This window comes from Herpailurus yagouaroundi, unplaced genomic scaffold (assembly GCF_014898765.1).
Source record: "Herpailurus yagouaroundi ecotype Mexico unplaced genomic scaffold, PumYag 217, whole genome shotgun sequence".
NCBI lineage: Eukaryota > Metazoa > Chordata > Mammalia > Carnivora > Felidae > Herpailurus > Herpailurus yagouaroundi.
In genome coordinates, this window is record NW_024412448.1 from 4,134,837 (window position 1) to 4,150,493 (window position 15,657).

At 63.9% G+C, this 15,657-nt stretch overlaps 1 protein-coding gene across 2 annotated transcripts in view; it reads right to left on the reverse strand.

Moving 5' to 3' along the window:
- Positions 1 to 3,296: 3,296 nt before the first annotated feature.
- Positions 3,297 to 15,657, reverse strand: part of TBC1D16 (TBC1 domain family member 16) — an 80,494-nt gene continuing 68,133 nt past the window's right edge. For both annotated transcript variants that reach the window (XM_040456594.1, XM_040456593.1), the window contains exons 8-12: positions 15,089 to 15,223; positions 14,141 to 14,327; positions 12,206 to 12,385; positions 9,500 to 9,646; positions 3,297 to 8,404 (exon numbers count right to left, since the gene is read on the reverse strand). In XM_040456594.1, the coding sequence (XP_040312528.1) occupies positions 8,156 to 8,404; positions 9,500 to 9,646; positions 12,206 to 12,385; positions 14,141 to 14,327; positions 15,089 to 15,223 (898 nt within the window). In that variant the 3' untranslated portion in view covers positions 3,297 to 8,155. The remainder of the gene's footprint in view (positions 8,405 to 9,499; positions 9,647 to 12,205; positions 12,386 to 14,140; positions 14,328 to 15,088; positions 15,224 to 15,657) is intronic.

Consider the following 15,657-nt stretch of genomic DNA (forward strand, 5'->3'; position numbering starts at 1 on the left):
GAGGTCACTTGGGGTATCCCTCTCTGGATTTTCTACCTGTCTCCCTGTAGCTGGTGCCCAGACACTGACCACAGTTCTCCAGTGAGCCTGGTCCAAAGCTCTGACCTCCCGCCCCAGGATTTCCCGGCCCGTGCTCACTGCTGTGCTTTGCTGTTAGATTTTAATTATTATTTTTTTTAAGTTTATTTATTTTGAGACAGAGCACACAAGCAGGAAAGGGGCAGAGAGACAGGAGGAGAGACAGAATCCCAAGCAGGCTCCACACTGTCAGCACAGAGCCTGGACTCGGGGCTCGAACCCACAAACCATGAGATCGTGACCCGAGCAGAAACCAAGAGTCAGACGCTTAACCGACTGAACCACTCAGGCCCCCCCTGCTGTTGGATTTAAAGCTGCCAGACCATTGCTCACTCATCATTAACTTGTAGCCACTAGGACCCTCAGTGTCTTTTTCTGTTGTGCTTTGTCGCAGCGAGGAATCCACGAACTCCATCAGTAAACTTCATGTCTGGTCCTTGGTGAAGGGTTCCACTTTGTTGCTCATATTACTTGCGGGGGGGAGGGGGGTGGAACCTGCTTCTGCCCCCTTAAGGGGCTGCTGTGCCCAGACCACGGCCCTCTACCTCTGCTGCAGCGTCCTAAATCCAGCATCCAAATATCGACTTAGAAAATCATTAAGGCATTCTCTGCAACGATTCAAGGTATAAAGTGCCCTCTTTTGTTCAGTGTCAAATCGCTGATGAAAGAGGCGGGCGGCATCTGACCCGTCACAGCAGTTGTATCGTCATGCACGGAGACTGGCTTATTTTCAAGCCACTCTGTCTAAATTACAGAACACGCCCCCGGAGCCCAGAGATCTGGGCTCTCTCCTGTGACGCAGGGGGGAGGGTGGGGGAGGGAGCGGACGAAGAGTGGGCTTCCGGGCTGTCCCAGTGCCAAACCTGAGTGTGGGCCCCCGAGGCCACCGGGGGATGTCCTCGGGTCTGCAGAGGGTAGGAGCCTGGCCGGGCAGGCCTGGGCCCCCCCACAGGGCTGTGAGGAGGTGGACAGGCTTGGGGACGTGTGCCCACAGGCGAGGCTCACACGCACACCCTTCAGTGGCGAGGTCACTCGTGCGGTCGATGACGCTTAAGGACAACCGTGCTCTGTCCTCCCTGCACTTTCCCTCACAAGCCTGCGGCCCCTGCACCGCCAGATTTATGCTGGGCGGTGGGAAAGGCCTGTGGCCAGCCTGGGGGGCGTCCGTCCTGAAGGCCAGTGCTCCCAGAGGTGAGGCTGGCGGGGGGGGGGGTGTCTCCTGCTCTGTGTGTGGAGGGGACACCGGTCTGGAGGCTGCCCCTCCCTGGGACGGGATGGGGGCAGAGGCGCCAGGGTGCCGGCTCCGGTGCCTCGGCCGCAGAGAGGAGCCGGGCCTCACAGGCTCGGACACAGGGCGACGCGGCCAAGGGCCAGGAGCAGAAAGCCCCCTGCTTATCCGGCACGAGACCCCTCCCATCCCTGCTCTCCAAACGTCCTCAGGTGGGTGGGCGGGGAAGGAGAGACACCAGTAACCACTGAACTTGAACTGGGTCCACGGGGCTCCTGGCGGGATTCAACCTGACGGAGGAAAGGGACTCGGCTCTGGAGTGTCACAGTCGGGGAGGGGGGCGGCATGGGGGGCAGGGAGGCCCTTCAGACTCAGGGTGTTTCAGGTCTGCCCCATGGGCCCCAGGGGCGTGCACCTGTGAGGGGCCCAGCTCGGCTCACCGGAGGCCTTGGGGGGTAAATGCACGCCTGTTCCAGAAACCCCAGCCCTGGAGCAGGTCCACAGGGCAAGGACACTGGGCCTCCCGACAGGACGCTCCCTTGCTTTGAAGTGACACAAGGCCCCTTGCGTCACCCCTCTCGTCGCCAGCAGAGGTGGAAACACTGAGGGGCGCAGACGGCCTGTCCGTTCGGCAGCAGACGGGGCCCCCGGGACGGCGGGAAGGCTGAGGGCTGGGCCCTTCCGGGGCCGCCCCCTGAAGAATTGGGCTCACCTGGTGGCATGTCCCTGTGGCCGTGACTACAAGGCTGTCATTTAGGGGAGGACAAGAGCAACGCGGACAAACATCCTGCTGTGTGCATCCTGGTTGGCCCAGACCCAGAGAGCCAGCCACCCAGCTGGTTTGAAAGGCCCTTCCGGGTGGGGCCGGGGACAGTCCTCGCCCCAAGGTGGGGGTTCGTAGCGGGCCGCATCCCCTGCAGGGCCGAGCTGCAGGGGCGGGACCATCCCTCGCTGAGGACGAGCTGCCCCTGGGCTCCCGGCCCCATCTCTGCCTGCACTTGGCCATCCCCGGGCTTCAGATCCCGGGCTGGGGCTGGGGAAGCAGCACCCCCATCTGCCGAGGGGACAAAGGTTTCTCTAAGCGGAGCCACCAGCCATGAGTGCCACCACCTGTGCCTCTGCCCCTCCTGGGCCCGTGGCACCTGCCAGCCAGCCTCAGGCCAGCCTCAGGCAGGGGCACCCCCTGGCATGCAGAGAAGGGCTCAGGAGGCTGTCAGAGGTCTCAGCCGAGGCCAGGTGGTGGAGGGTGAGACGGACCCTGCACACATGAGACGCCCAGCGGTGTAGACGGTCAGGAGCTTTACTCTCGCCCTCCCTGTGCCCCTGGTAGGCACACACACAAAACAGCGGAAAACCAGCTCGAAATGCAGAGGCACTGCCGCCGGGGCCGGGGAGCCCATCACCCCAGCACCGTGCTCCAGGAGAGCCAGGAACAGCCCCCAGCCCCCCTCCCGCGGCCCCTGGGCCACGCCCTGCAGCGGGGCTCCGAGGGGCTCGGCGGGGCTGGCGGTGGGAGAAGCTGATTCCTGATTTCTCCTTTCAACGCCCCCCCCCGCCCCCCCCCCGCCCTCCACAACAAGGTCAAATTCACCTTGTTGGCCTCCTTTAAAAAGCTCTCAGATGAAGACTCCAGGTTTTCCTGAAATTGGAGCCCTGGCAGCTGAATGTCAATAAAACACCGTGTGTGCTTCGAGGCACTGGGGCCGGTCTCGGGGCACCCAGCTGTGGGGGTTCCCGGGCCTTCCCCGGCCTTTCCTTTTGTCAGCTCCCACGGACCCCCCCCAAGACGGAGGCGGGACCGCCCTTGCCCCCCGCCCTCCTGCCCCCACTCCCCTCTGTTCGTCCCCTCCCCTCCCCCATCACAGAATGGCCCAGAAGCATCTGCTGGCCTTCCTTGCTGTTCCGTGCAGGCCCTCTTTGCCCAGCACCAGAACCTGCCACGATTCTGCCCGGCGAACCCCAGCGGACCTTCCGGAGGTGCCATACGGCCTACGTTTGTCGTCAATATGATTTTATTTACTTTGCAGGGGAATCCATGAGAGCCAGAAGCACTGTTGGGGCCATGGCGACCCTGGGGGTCACGGTGACCAGTCCCGCGCCTGGGGCAGGGCCGGGCTGGCAGGTGATCGTATTTACAAACAAGACAGAACAAAACAAAACACAAAGAATTGCTCACCATGGACAACAGTAATCTGTTGGAAAGGATGGGTATTTCGTTAGGTTTTCCCTTAAACAGCAGACCCCTGCCCGCCGACGAGAGATGCTGGAGAGAAGACGGCCAGGTGGCTTGATCTCTCTTTGCGTCTGAAACGTTATCTTCCCTCCTAGAGATTCAGCGAGACGTGTCTAGAGGGCCAGATGCCCACCGGCTGCGTGTCCCTCTGCCCTGCTCCCTGGAGGCCCAGGGATGCCCCTCCCCTGGTCCCACAGCCCTGACCCAGGAGGCCAGAGTCCCAGCGAGGGGGGGTTCCCAGCGGAGGGGGTGAGACCTCACGTCCACGTCCCACATCCCTGCTGAAGAGCCTTGCACGCCTTGCACGCCCACACAGACAGGCTTCTTGCAGGGTCGCTGAGGTTATGGTTCATGGCTGATTTTTCTTGGGGGCGGGAGTGGGGTGAATTTTACAGAAGAGGCACAGAGAGGTTTCCCGTCGGCCGGGTACACGCAGCAAGGTGGGCATATGAGAGGTTTGGGGTTTGCTGACTCCCAAAGCAGGCAGAGCTCTGGAGTGGGGGATGTGTTGTGGCTCTTGGGCAAGGCTGCTGAAGGCCAGGGTCAGTGGTCTCTTCCCTGAGTAGCGGGTGAGGCCCCTGGGGCTTGGCAGACCACCTTAGCACAGCTTTTACATGGAGAGGCCCCGAGGCCAGAGGCGAGGCGGGTTGGGTGGGTGCCATCATCCCCATTCTACAGGTGGGGAAACTGAGGCTCAGAGAGGCAACACCGCTCACCCCCTATGGGGAGCCGTGGCCTCAGGCTTCACGACTTTGGAGGAAGTGAACTGGCAAGTCCCTCTGAGCTAGGAATGTCCCAACACAATGTTTTCACTCCGAGGGACAGCCTCGTCGCCTGGCTTAGACACACAGGGCTAATCGGATCCTGGGCTGTCTGGTTCCCTCGAGTCTCTGGGGATGTGGCAGGTCCAGCTTGAGGGGTCCCTCCCTGGGCCGTAGGCCACCTCCTCTGGCCCAGTCCGTGCCCCTGCACGAGTGGTTCTTCCTGGGCGAACGCCTTTCCCTTCCTCCCACTCAGGGCACACAGACTGGAAGAGGCTTCCTTCTCTTTGCCGGGTGAACCCAGGGGTCCCTGACACCCCGCGGCCTCTCTGCAGGGGAGGAGAGGCCAGGCGGAGGATCGAGGCTTCTGCAGGGGCAGGGCAGTGTCACGAGCAGGTTCCCATCACCTTGAGGACAGCCATGCTCCAAGCGACTTCTCCCAAACAAGGAAGGGCCAAGAGAGCTCAGAGGCACCTCACAGAAAACGAGGCAAAACCCACAGAGCATCATCTCCACCACGATGGTCCCCAGTATCTGCCAGCCACCACCAGTTAGCCCGGGAGAAGCGTCCGTTTCGGGACCAGAAGCTTCCTCCTGTCTGGCCACCCACCCCACCTGGGGCTTCCGGAAGGGCTCTCGTGGACAGACTCACAAGGACACGCGCTTTAGGTCCTGGACTTGAAAACCTCCGTGCTGCCTGACACGCGGCCCATCAGGACAACGTGCTGCTGATGGCACCCAGACCGAGGCCGCCCATGGAGCCGGGCCACCCCTCCTGGACCGCACGGCCCCCTCCCCTGAGCAGGTGGTCGGGGGGGGGCCCTCCCCATGCCGTCTGTTCCCCCCACACCGACCGGCTCAGGGACACCAATTCCCAGAACTCGTGAGCTCGAGTCTTCCTGGCTGGGACTTGGGTCGGAGCCTTCTGGAACAGCAGAACCAGGCCCCAACCGCACCAGCCTGGGCGTCCCCCACCCCCACCCCCCTGCCGGCCCTTCTTCCCCGGGGCGGGCGAGCCCCTGCCTTGCTGCCCCGTCCACGCCTTCCATGCCAGCACACGCGCATCAGAGGCTCCCTCTCTTCCCAGGGCCCCCCCCCCCCACCGACCACGTCGCGTCGCGTCAGCACAGCCGTTAGCGGTGGGGAAATTAAGTATGCGCGCGCACGCACACCAGCCAATAACATTAAGTGTCATTTAAAAAAATGGGTTAAATAAGCGACATCACGGAGGATGGCCGTGCCGGGCTGATTATCCCATATTTGCACGTTTTGGAGGTGGGAAGGCTAGAAGTCTAATGACGGAATTATCACCCTAATGCCTTTTGCTGGCTGGGAATAATCCCGGGGCAACAGCTGCCGCGGGGTTTTTGGCTGGTTTCCTCTAATTGCATCCAGATTAAGGGAGCCCTGCGAGGCCCTTCCCAGCCCTCCAGCGCAGCCTGCCCTCCAGGAGCCCACACATCCAGGTCTCCGGCTTCCGAGACCGGCTGCTCTGAGAGGCGAAGGTCTCACCGGGGCCCGGCGCGGCACACAGGGGTGTGAGGCGGGGGCGGCGAGGGTGGGCGGCTCTTGGAAGGGGTCTTGGGGAGCTGCGGGAGCCGGGAGATGCAGCACGAATGCTTTGCAGCCAGGACCCTCCAAACTGAGGGATTCCCGGGACACCCCCCCCCCACCACACACACACACACACACACACACACGCACGCACGCACACGCACGCACACACATACACAGCAGCCTAAAGGCACAAGGTATCTCAGTAAAATGCACGGATGCTATCCTGCTAGATGGTGAGCCTAGAAGTACGCTCTTTCCCCTTGGGCGTCTCCTGCCTTTACAGGGGAAGCCATGCCTCTGACAGGAGGGCTCCCAAACAGGGTCACTTGGACCCAAGACTTTCCGGAGGTGGTGGCAGACTGTATGGTTTGTCACCCTCTGAATTCCCAGCCCCTGGCCATCCCTGCGCGGCTCCTCTTGCTAAAGGGGAGGGTCCGGCTCCCCACCCCTGGGTGCTGACTCCGGCCATGTGACTTGCTCCGGCAACGGGATGACAGCAGGTGTGGCCTCCCCCAAGGCTGGGGAAGGCGCCCGTGCATTTCTGCTTCTGCACTTTTGCCTCGAGCGGGGCTAGCTCGCAGGGGGCGGTGTTCGAGAGACATGGCGCAGTGCCGGGTGTGACCTGTCCACCTGGGTGTCACCATCCCGAGCACACCCAGCCAAGACCAGAAGCGCCCAGCCTAAACCGCTGACCCTCAGGCCGCATGCGAGACCGCCAGGCTTGGGGCTCATTTGTTACGCAGCACCGCCGTGGCGACGGATAACGGATGCTCCTGTTTGTGTGGATGTGGTGTCTACGGCAGGATCGGTACAGCGCCTGCTTAGCCGAAGCCTTTTCCAAAGCAGACCGGGGGCCAGCACAGAAAGGCACCCCCCTCTCCCCAGAGGCAGAGCAGGTGAGAAGTCCGCCCCCATCCAGCCTGGACCCTGCTGCTGGGCTGAAACAGCCAGCACCCAGGATCTGCGGGCCGGGGTGGGGGCTCCAGGAGGGTCTCCCCAGAAGGCTCTGGGACAGGAGCCCCGGGAACTTGGAGATGCCAGTGTTGGCCGCCTTGCCTGCGAGAGGACTTGGGCTCACGGGGGACCGAGAAGTTTTGAGGGAGGGGGCCGGCAACTTCCTCTCTTCTGTGGATACACATCTTTTTCATGTGGCCCCAGCAGCATTGTTTGCTCTCCAGGGAGGAGAGCTGAGAGCGGGAGGAAGTCTTAGTTGGGGCTGTGTCTCCATGACGACCCCTTCGAGGGTGTGCGGGAGGGTTCCCGCCTCCACGATCCCAACGGTTCAAGAAGCAGCCTCCTCGTGCCAACGGCTGCATGGACGCTCTTCGGCTGGCTGGGAACCCTGCCATACCCTCCCCCGTCCACCGCTAGACCCCGGCAGGGGCGACGGAGTCCTGAGAGCCGGCTACATTCCTGCGGTCCACTGCCGTGCCCGACCACCTGCGAAGCTGACTTACGGAAGGCCCAGGCTGTGGGCAGGCCCGGGGGCACGCGGGAATCTTTCTAGTTCTTTCGGGTGCCTTTGTCTCGGTTGGTTACGTAACGCACCACCACTCCCCTCAGACGTTGTCCATCCTGCCTGCACACACGGCCCCCGGCTGCTCGCTGTGTTCGGTGAGGTGGACCTTGGACAATGTCAATGATGCTCACGTAGAGCCGCCCCCACTACGGGAGGCGAGTCCGACAGCTCCCGGCAGCTCGAGGCCCGGGCTGTTTCCGAGGCATACCAGGAGTATAAAACATCTACACGGACACAAAGCCCCGAGCTTCTCACACCCTCCACCGCTCCCACATCTCTCTGCTCTGAAATCACCGGGCTTTCGTTTTTTGTTGTGTTTCGTTTTTGCAGACATCTTCCTATAAGCCGTGAAGCTGTGCAAAGCAAGACTGGCCTGCTCAGAAAATGGGGCCCGATGACGACGTGTGTCCAGCGTGCAGGGATGTCTCGGGCCGGGCTGGGCCCCCATTCTGTTCTGCATTCCTTCTGGTCCTTCCTCATCGCCCGGCAGTGTCGCCGGTCACTGATGGTGCCGGGGGAGCCCCTGGGACAGACGGAGACCCGGCCCGCCTGCATCGGCAGGGGGAACCGCCGTGTGCTCTGGTCCCACTGCTTCGGGAGGTGACTCTTCTCTGGGCAGCTGGCGGGGCTTAACTTCTGTCACTTCGAGGCTCTGCTGATGTCATTAACACGAAAAGGTCCCCTTCCTGTTGCCACAAGTCTCTTCTTCCTTGTGTTTCCACCGGCCCATCCCCACCCCCTCCCACGTGCCCAGGACCTGCGGGCGCAGGCAGTCCGACCTATCTGCGGAAACCGAAGCCATCCCGAGGCATCTTGGGGCCCTTCTTGCCTTCTCTGGGGGGCCTGGGCGAAGGCGTCTCCACCGTGCCCCCATAGGGGCAGCTCTCCCAGCCGGGGTGGTGGCCCGTGCACTCCACGGCGGGTATGTAGCCGCTGTCCCACATGCCGGTCCCGCACGTCTTACACAGGTCGTGCAGGCTGCAGGGGATGCGGGGCAGGAGGCGGAACTGGTGCAGCAGACTCCTGGCCTGCGGAGAGAGGACACGACGACACGCAGTGGGCGGGGCTGCCGCGGGGTGGGGGGGCAAGGAGGCTCCCGGGGGGGCCTTCACCTGAAGGGGGAGCGGGGACAGGGCGACCCCTTTGACTCAGCCCCCAACCGTGGTGCCCGGGGGCCCCGTCCGCCCCACGGCTGCCCCGTGCAGCCTCGGCAGGGTCTGTCTCCCCTGTGGCTGCGGCGCCGACCCCCGGGTCCCCCCTTGCTGCCTTTGAGGGCCGCTGCCAAGCTCACACAACCAGCATCGCCAGCAGGAGCTGGGAAGTGGGGGGTGGCAAAGCTCACCGTCTTCCCCCTTCGTCCCCCCCCTCTCCCAAAGCCGCCTCCTCCGCATCCTGGCTCTGGGCGGTGAGCCCGTGAGTGAGGTGCCCCGAAAGGCGGACCCCGTCTATCAACCCCGGGAATCTGTTCAGTCCAGGCAGCTAGGGGCAGGCTCTAGTATCCGGGCCTGAGGGCCAGCCCTGTGCAGCCCAGCCGGGCCTCCCAGCCTTGGCAGGGAGCACCCCCCGAAGGACGCGTGGGGGCAGGGCCTTCCTTCGGGGTGGGGGCTGAGCGGAGGGGGTCTGCATGGGAGGCGGGGCTCTGTGTGTGGGGGCGGGGCCTTCGTTCGTTCGGGGTGGGGGCTGAGTGGAGGGAGTCGGCGTGGGGGGCGGGGCTCTGCCTATGGGGGCGGGGCCTTGGCAGGGAGCACCGCGCTCCAACCAGCGCTTCGGGGCAGGGCCTTCATTGGGGGGGCGGGGCCTTGGCAGTGAGAGCCCCAGGGAGCTCGTAGGGGCGGGGTCTGTATTCCAGGGGGGCTGAATGGGGTTCAGGGTTGACGGGTGGGCAGGGCCTTGGCGGGGAGAGCCTCCGGGGACCCCCATACGGGAGTGTGTGCCGTTAGGGCTGAATTCGAGGGGGGTGGAGCTTGTGGGGGGGCGGGGCTCTGCACGTGGGGGCGAGGCCTTTGCGAGCAGCCCTGGCCTGTGTTGGGGGGGATGCTGAGTGAGAGTCGGGCCTTGGTGCATGGGCGGGGCTTCGCAAGCCTGCTGGGTGGGGCCACGTGGGGGGGCAAGCACACGCTCACCTTCCTGAGAACCAGCTCCCCGTTCATGTGCATGGCCAGGTTTCCAAAGTGCAGGAGCATCTGGTCGGTGGCCAGCTGCTGCTCAATGACGTCATCCCCGTAAATGGCCACGATGGCCACGCAGATGAAAAGGTGGAAGTAATCCGTCTGAGGGGGAGGAGAGCAGGGTTCAGCTAAGGCCCCAGGTGGAGGCTGAGTGCAGAGGTGTGGCGCGAGGCTGTCTGGGTTCACGTGGCCCCGGGCAAGCCGCAAGCCTCTTTTGTCCTCAGTTTCCCCACCTGCACATGGGCCAGTGTCAGCGCCACACCCGAGGACTGCAGTGATGGGACAAGGGGATGGGGCGCGCGCTCCCCACAGGCTGCTGCTGTGTTTGTGGGGAGCCCTCTGGATGCACTCGGTCACAGGAGGCAAAGAACGCGCTCCCTCTGAAGTCTGGCCTGGGCTCATTCCGGTCTATTCACAAAGGTGCGTTTCTCAGGCTGCGTCAGAATACACTCCGGTGGGCAGTGGGGCACGCCGGCAAGAAAGAATTTTCTGGCGGCCACCCACTGGTCAGTGTCTTCCTGCCTCCAGGCTGAACATCCCAACTTCTGCCCCAGAGATGACCCCTAAGTTTCTTGCTAAGAAATCGAGAAGATCCTAACGGAGAGGAGCACCACAGCTTCCTGACGGCCCCCGTGGAGTGCTACGATGATCCTGCTGTCTTTCGCGGACTCTGCAAGGACTCCTCCGAGGATCCTGCTGTCCTCCTTGGAGACCGCCTCCCACCACTGCCCGGCAACGCCAGGCACGCGGCAGGAAGCCGGCACCCGGCGGGCTTGCACTTGACTGGGGTGCATTCTGTGTGCTCTCCCGCCCGGACGCTTTGAGAGCGCCCCGCCTTTGACTCCACCTCGATCCCAAGGGCAGAGGAAGAGGAAGCAGCACCAGGAAGCCCGTGTTTAGTCTCCCAGCGTCGACCCGCCAGCCAGACGGAATAGCTAGACTGGGCCGGGCGGAGCCCACAATTCCGGCAGAGCTAACAGCCAGCGCCCGGACTGCTCCAGACAGACCGTCCCCCAGGCTGCCTGGCCCCTGCCTTTGAACTAATCCAGAATGGACTCGCTTGGTCTCAGAACGTTCCTTCTGCAGCTATGTGAACTCCGGCTGGGGTGGGAGACAGTGGAGTTCCAGGAAGGGGGTGTCCAGCTCCTCTGAGAGGGAAAGGTCGGGAGGACGAGGCGAGGCATGTCCTAAATAGGGCCGGGCAGCAGGACAGAGCTAAGTTCATTCCCAGGGCAAGGCCTGGGGCAGCCTAGCCCCCTTGCCCCACGCTAATAGAAAATAGATAGAATAAAGCCTTTCTCTCTCAGGGGTCGCTTTAAAGGAGCCTCCCCCCACCGTGGCGCTCACTCTTGACAAGCATACCCCCACTACCATTATGGGACCACCTCCACGCCCCCGGGGCCAATGTCATCAAGACACTAGGCCAACGTGGACGTAAACTTGTTTAGTGAACTTCAGGCAAGGTGGCAGCCACCAGAGATGTCCACGTGGGCTTCTCCCGTGGTTTTCACGAGATTTTGTGCAACTCGGGGTGTAGCCAGAGCACAGTGATGAAAATCACCCTGCAAAGTGGCTGTGGCTGTTGGGCAACACTCGAGTTCACTCGTGACGTCAGCCTAAACGTGACGTCACGAGGGCGGCCAATTCGCTGGTGGGAAAGCACACGATGAAGCCTTGCGAAGCGGACACGGTTTACAAAAACGACGTGATCCAGCGTCTTGGACCCTCCGTGCCAGTGGTTCCCTTGATGAACGCACAGAGTTCGCCCCGAACGTACCCGCCAAGCACGCCGCTCCAGGCGGGCAGCGGTCAGACCCGGGCGGGGGCGCGAGAGCGGGCGGAGGGCACGGGTGGGCGAGTACATAGACGGCCTGGGGCACCAGCCGTGTGTCTCTGGACTCGCTGCCCCCAGACATGCTCCTCCAGCAACATCAGGAAGGCCGGGGCACGCTGGGGCACGTGTCTGCGGGCCGGTGGGGCTCCCACGTACCTGCAAGGCCTGTGTGACAGGAGCGGCCCGGCTGCCAGTGAGAACAGAGCCGGCTCCTCCCGAAGGGATCCCGGCCACCTCCCGGAAGCGTCAATACTATTTTTTTTTTTTACAGGCTGATGGATTCCAAGAGACTTGCACATCCGGCTTGTTGCTAATTTGGGCGTTAACGCCCTGCGATGGCCACAGGCTCTCGGGGGCTTTGCAGAAGAGGTGCTGATAACAGTGAAAATGTGCAGAGGGACAGTGGGGCCTCCAGAGGGGCTGCTGGGGATTCAGGGTCTCGGGCTCTCTCCCGGAGCCGTCCTGAGCGAGGAAGGAGGGCGGGGCGGGCCCGGGGGCCTGGCAGGTGGGCACAGGCGTCCTGGGCTGCAGGGGGCCTGCTCACCCTTTGACGCCGTCCTTCACACTGAGTGGCTGTGGCAGCAGGGAGCTCGGCCCCAGAAGGTGGTAATGAGCCCAGCGAGCGGGCAGTCGCGTCTATCTCAGTTCGGGGAGGCGAGCTGCAGGTCTGAAGCCAGCCCCACGGGGCCAGCCGGCAGCTGCGAGCGCGGGGCTGACGTGTGGGTTACGGGGGCAGGCGCCGCAGAGGAGGGGGCCCTCCAGCCGGCGCGCGGGCCCCCGCCCTCTTTGCGGGGTGCGGACGCTGACCGGCGCCCGCGCTGGCTCACCTGGTAGTGGGCCCAGCAGGCCTCCCAGATCCGCAGGGCCTCGGCCTCGGGGAACTCGCGCTTGAAACACAGCAGCAGCCAGCGGTGGCAAAAAAGCATCTGTAGGCCGTCCTCGCCCAGCGACACCAGGTGTTGGTAGAAGCGCAGGTGGGTCAGTCGCAGCAGCTCCCGCAGGTAGAGCTGGGGGCGAGGCCGGGACCCGTGAGGCCTCGGGCTCCACGCCAGGCGCCCGCTCCCACGGGGGCCCTTCCTCCGGCCCCCCCCACCCAAGCAGCACGCACGCCGAGCGCCGGGCTTCCGACGGCGGCCCGTGTCTGCACCCGCTCACTTTAATCTGCTGCTGGAATCGGCTAGTTTATCCCAGACTTCCGATCACTTGGGGGCGTGGCCCTGTCAGGGCCAGGAAGAGCAAGGTGCCCGGCTGCGGTGGGAGGGGCCACACGGGCTGTTTCTGACACCCCTCCTCCCGGGAAGGCGAGCAGATGATGTGTGGGCCCCGCCCCCCGCCAGCCCAACCACCTCCCCCTCCGAGACCCATCATCTTCCAGAGCTGACTTGGAGCAGGGAGGGAGGGGGCGTTTCTGAACCCCAGGGCACTCGATTCCTGCGCTTGAGGTCACCACCCAGTGACGTGGGACAACATGGAGGCTGACTTCAGAGCCATCAGAAAATGATCTCCGGCAGATAATGAGTCACGGGGCCATGTGCTGCGTGAGCCCGTCTGGGGCGAATCCTGTCAGACCCCGTAATTGTCTCCCCAGGTGCCGTGGAAACCTGACATCACAGAGCTGATGCAGAGACAGGGCAGCGGGGGCAGGGGGACCTGGGGCAGGGCTCCGTGGCTCACAGGCCCCTCCCATGCCAGCAGCCCACCATCCCACTCAAGACGGCCGCTGGGGTGGTCCTGGCCCTCGTAGGGGCTGCTGCTGACCGGCCAGTTTCTGCACGCTCCGGCCCGCCACAGCGTCAAGACCGACAATGCGGCCTGCCCCTCCCCGCCGGACGTGGGCGCCCCCCCCCCCCCCCCTCCCCTCCCGCGCCCCGCCCAGCCTCCCGGATCCCTCTCCCCCCCCCCCCACCCATCTGCGGGTCCCCAGCTGTGCCCTGCTCCCATTCAGTCAGTCCTTGGCCCTGGCATTCGAGCCGCTCCACTCAGCTCCTCCCTCATCGTACGGGACATATCCGGTCCCGGCCGCACAGTGTCAGTGCCCGAACCTGTGCTCAGCCGAGTCTGGGCAGGTCCCGAGTGCTGCAGGGTCGGCCTGATCTGCCTGCATCACTTCCCATCTCCGCCAGCTCCTAGGCCGGGGCTGTCTCTGGGACAGGGTTGCTGAGACCACAGCCCGGTGCCCTCCACCTGGCACTCGGCAGGTGACTGGAACACACAGCTGCCTGGTCTGTGCAGGGGGGGGGGCAGGAGGAGGGGGCGAGCTGGCTGGGTGCCGCAGGGTAGGCCTGCTGCCTCGGATGGGGTGTGGCGACTGCCCAGGGGGCCTCAGGAGCCTCCCATTCCTGCCCACTCAGGCATCCTGCCGGCCTCGGACTGTGTAGGGAGCAGCCCGGATGCACCCGAGGACCCATTCTGTGAAGCACAGGGCCAGGTGTGATGGGCCTCCCTTTCCTCACTCCACCAGGGAGCCTGGGCTGGGATGCCACCTGCAGGGAGGCGGGAGGCCACCAGGGGAGGGGCCTCGATGCACAGCCCAGCCTGCAGGGGGCATGGGGTGGGGGTGGCACCCAGCATCTCGGGACTCCGAATAGCGTGTGTTCCTCCCAGGGAGCCGGCCGGGGCTAAGCCCCCAGGCCCCGTAGGCAATGCCCACCCTGGCTTTTCTGCTTCCTGACCCACAGCAGCCACGCCACGCGTGGCCACGGAGACCCGGCGGGAGGTGTGCTCTCTCCCAGCACACTGTGACCCTCGGCCCCAAGCCTCACCAGCTGTTTCTCCATATCCTCGTCCCGAGGAGAGCTGACGAAGATCGTGTTCTGCATCAAACCCACAAAGCACCAGAAGGTGTCTGATTCATCCAGGACCTCGGCCAGGATGGGCGCCACCAGGTCTGACATGCCCTGGGAGTAGCCGATGGCGGGGTTGTAGACCGCATAGTTCAGCAGGATCCTCCTGGCGACACAGCGCAGAGCGGTCAGTGCAGCCCGCCCTTGCCGCACCCTCGGTGGCATGTCACCCAGGGTGGAAGGACCCGGGGCTGCCAGGGATCCCCCCCTTCGCTTCGATCGCAGGACGAGGAAGGCCGCTCTGGGGACTGTCTTCAGACTCTAAGGCAATGGAGTGGCCTATAGGCCAGACCCCCAGGGGAGGAGTGTGGGTCCGATGTTCTTCCCAGTGCCTGCCTGTGACAAAGGGTGGGCTGGCGGGGACATTTTTATGGGCTGCTAATTTTGTGCAATTATTTGCCAGGCAGCAGCGTAAGGTCAAAGATGCCAGCCTCGGGCTCTGTGTGGCTTTATGGGCTGGAGGACCACCAGGGGAAGGCTCCCCCTGGGCTTAGTGTGAACCAAGCAAAGGCAGACTTGGTGGATGCCCCGGGGAGTGCGCGGCCTTGCTGGTACCCGGGGAGGGGCCTACAGGGCTTCCCGGGGACGCCGTGGCCACGCGATGTTGACTGACGCAGCCTACAGTGGCTAATGTCCCTCTGCTTTTGGGGTGTTGAATTGTACGAACCTGGGAGAAAGCCCCCAAGCCGAGCAGAGGCTACACGCTACTGCTGCCGTTCCTTGACTTCCCGGACAGACGGACGGCCGATGGCCGAGGAGGCCCCGTGGGGTAAGGTGACACTCCCAGAGAGGCAGACGAGGCGGTGAAGTGGGGAGGGGCTCTCCTCCCCTCGGGAAGGAACCACACTGGCCGGGGGAGGCGCGTACCTCATGCTCTCCACGTTCGGATTGTCCTCCCCCCGGAAGAACTGGTTGCTCCGATCTGTCCGGACCACATCCTTGTCCACGGTGAACTGCACATTGCGCCAGAACGCTCTGTGCTCTTCAGGGGTCATGGAGAGCCTGGCACAGAGCAGGGCACCCGCCCGGGGCTGAGGAGCAGCACACACTCCTGGCAGGGCCTGCCCCTCCCAACCCCTGCTCTCGATGGGGGCTGGGTGTTTCTGATGGGGGCTGTGTGCTCCCGATGGGGGATGGGTGTTTCTGATGGGGGCTGGGTGCTCCCGATGGGGGATGGGTGTTTCAGATGGGGAGTGCATGCTCCCAATGGGGGCTGGGTGCTCCCGATGGGGGCTGGGTGCTCTCAATGGGGGCTGTGTACTCCCGATGGGGCTGCATGCTCCCGATTGGGGCTGGGCGCTCCCAATGGGGGTGGGTGTTTCTGATGCAGGCTGGGTGCTTCCGATGGGGGCTGGGTGCTCCCGATGGGGGATGGGTGCTCCCGATGGGGGATGGGGGATCTCGATAGGGGCTGCGTGCTCCCAATGGGGGTGGGT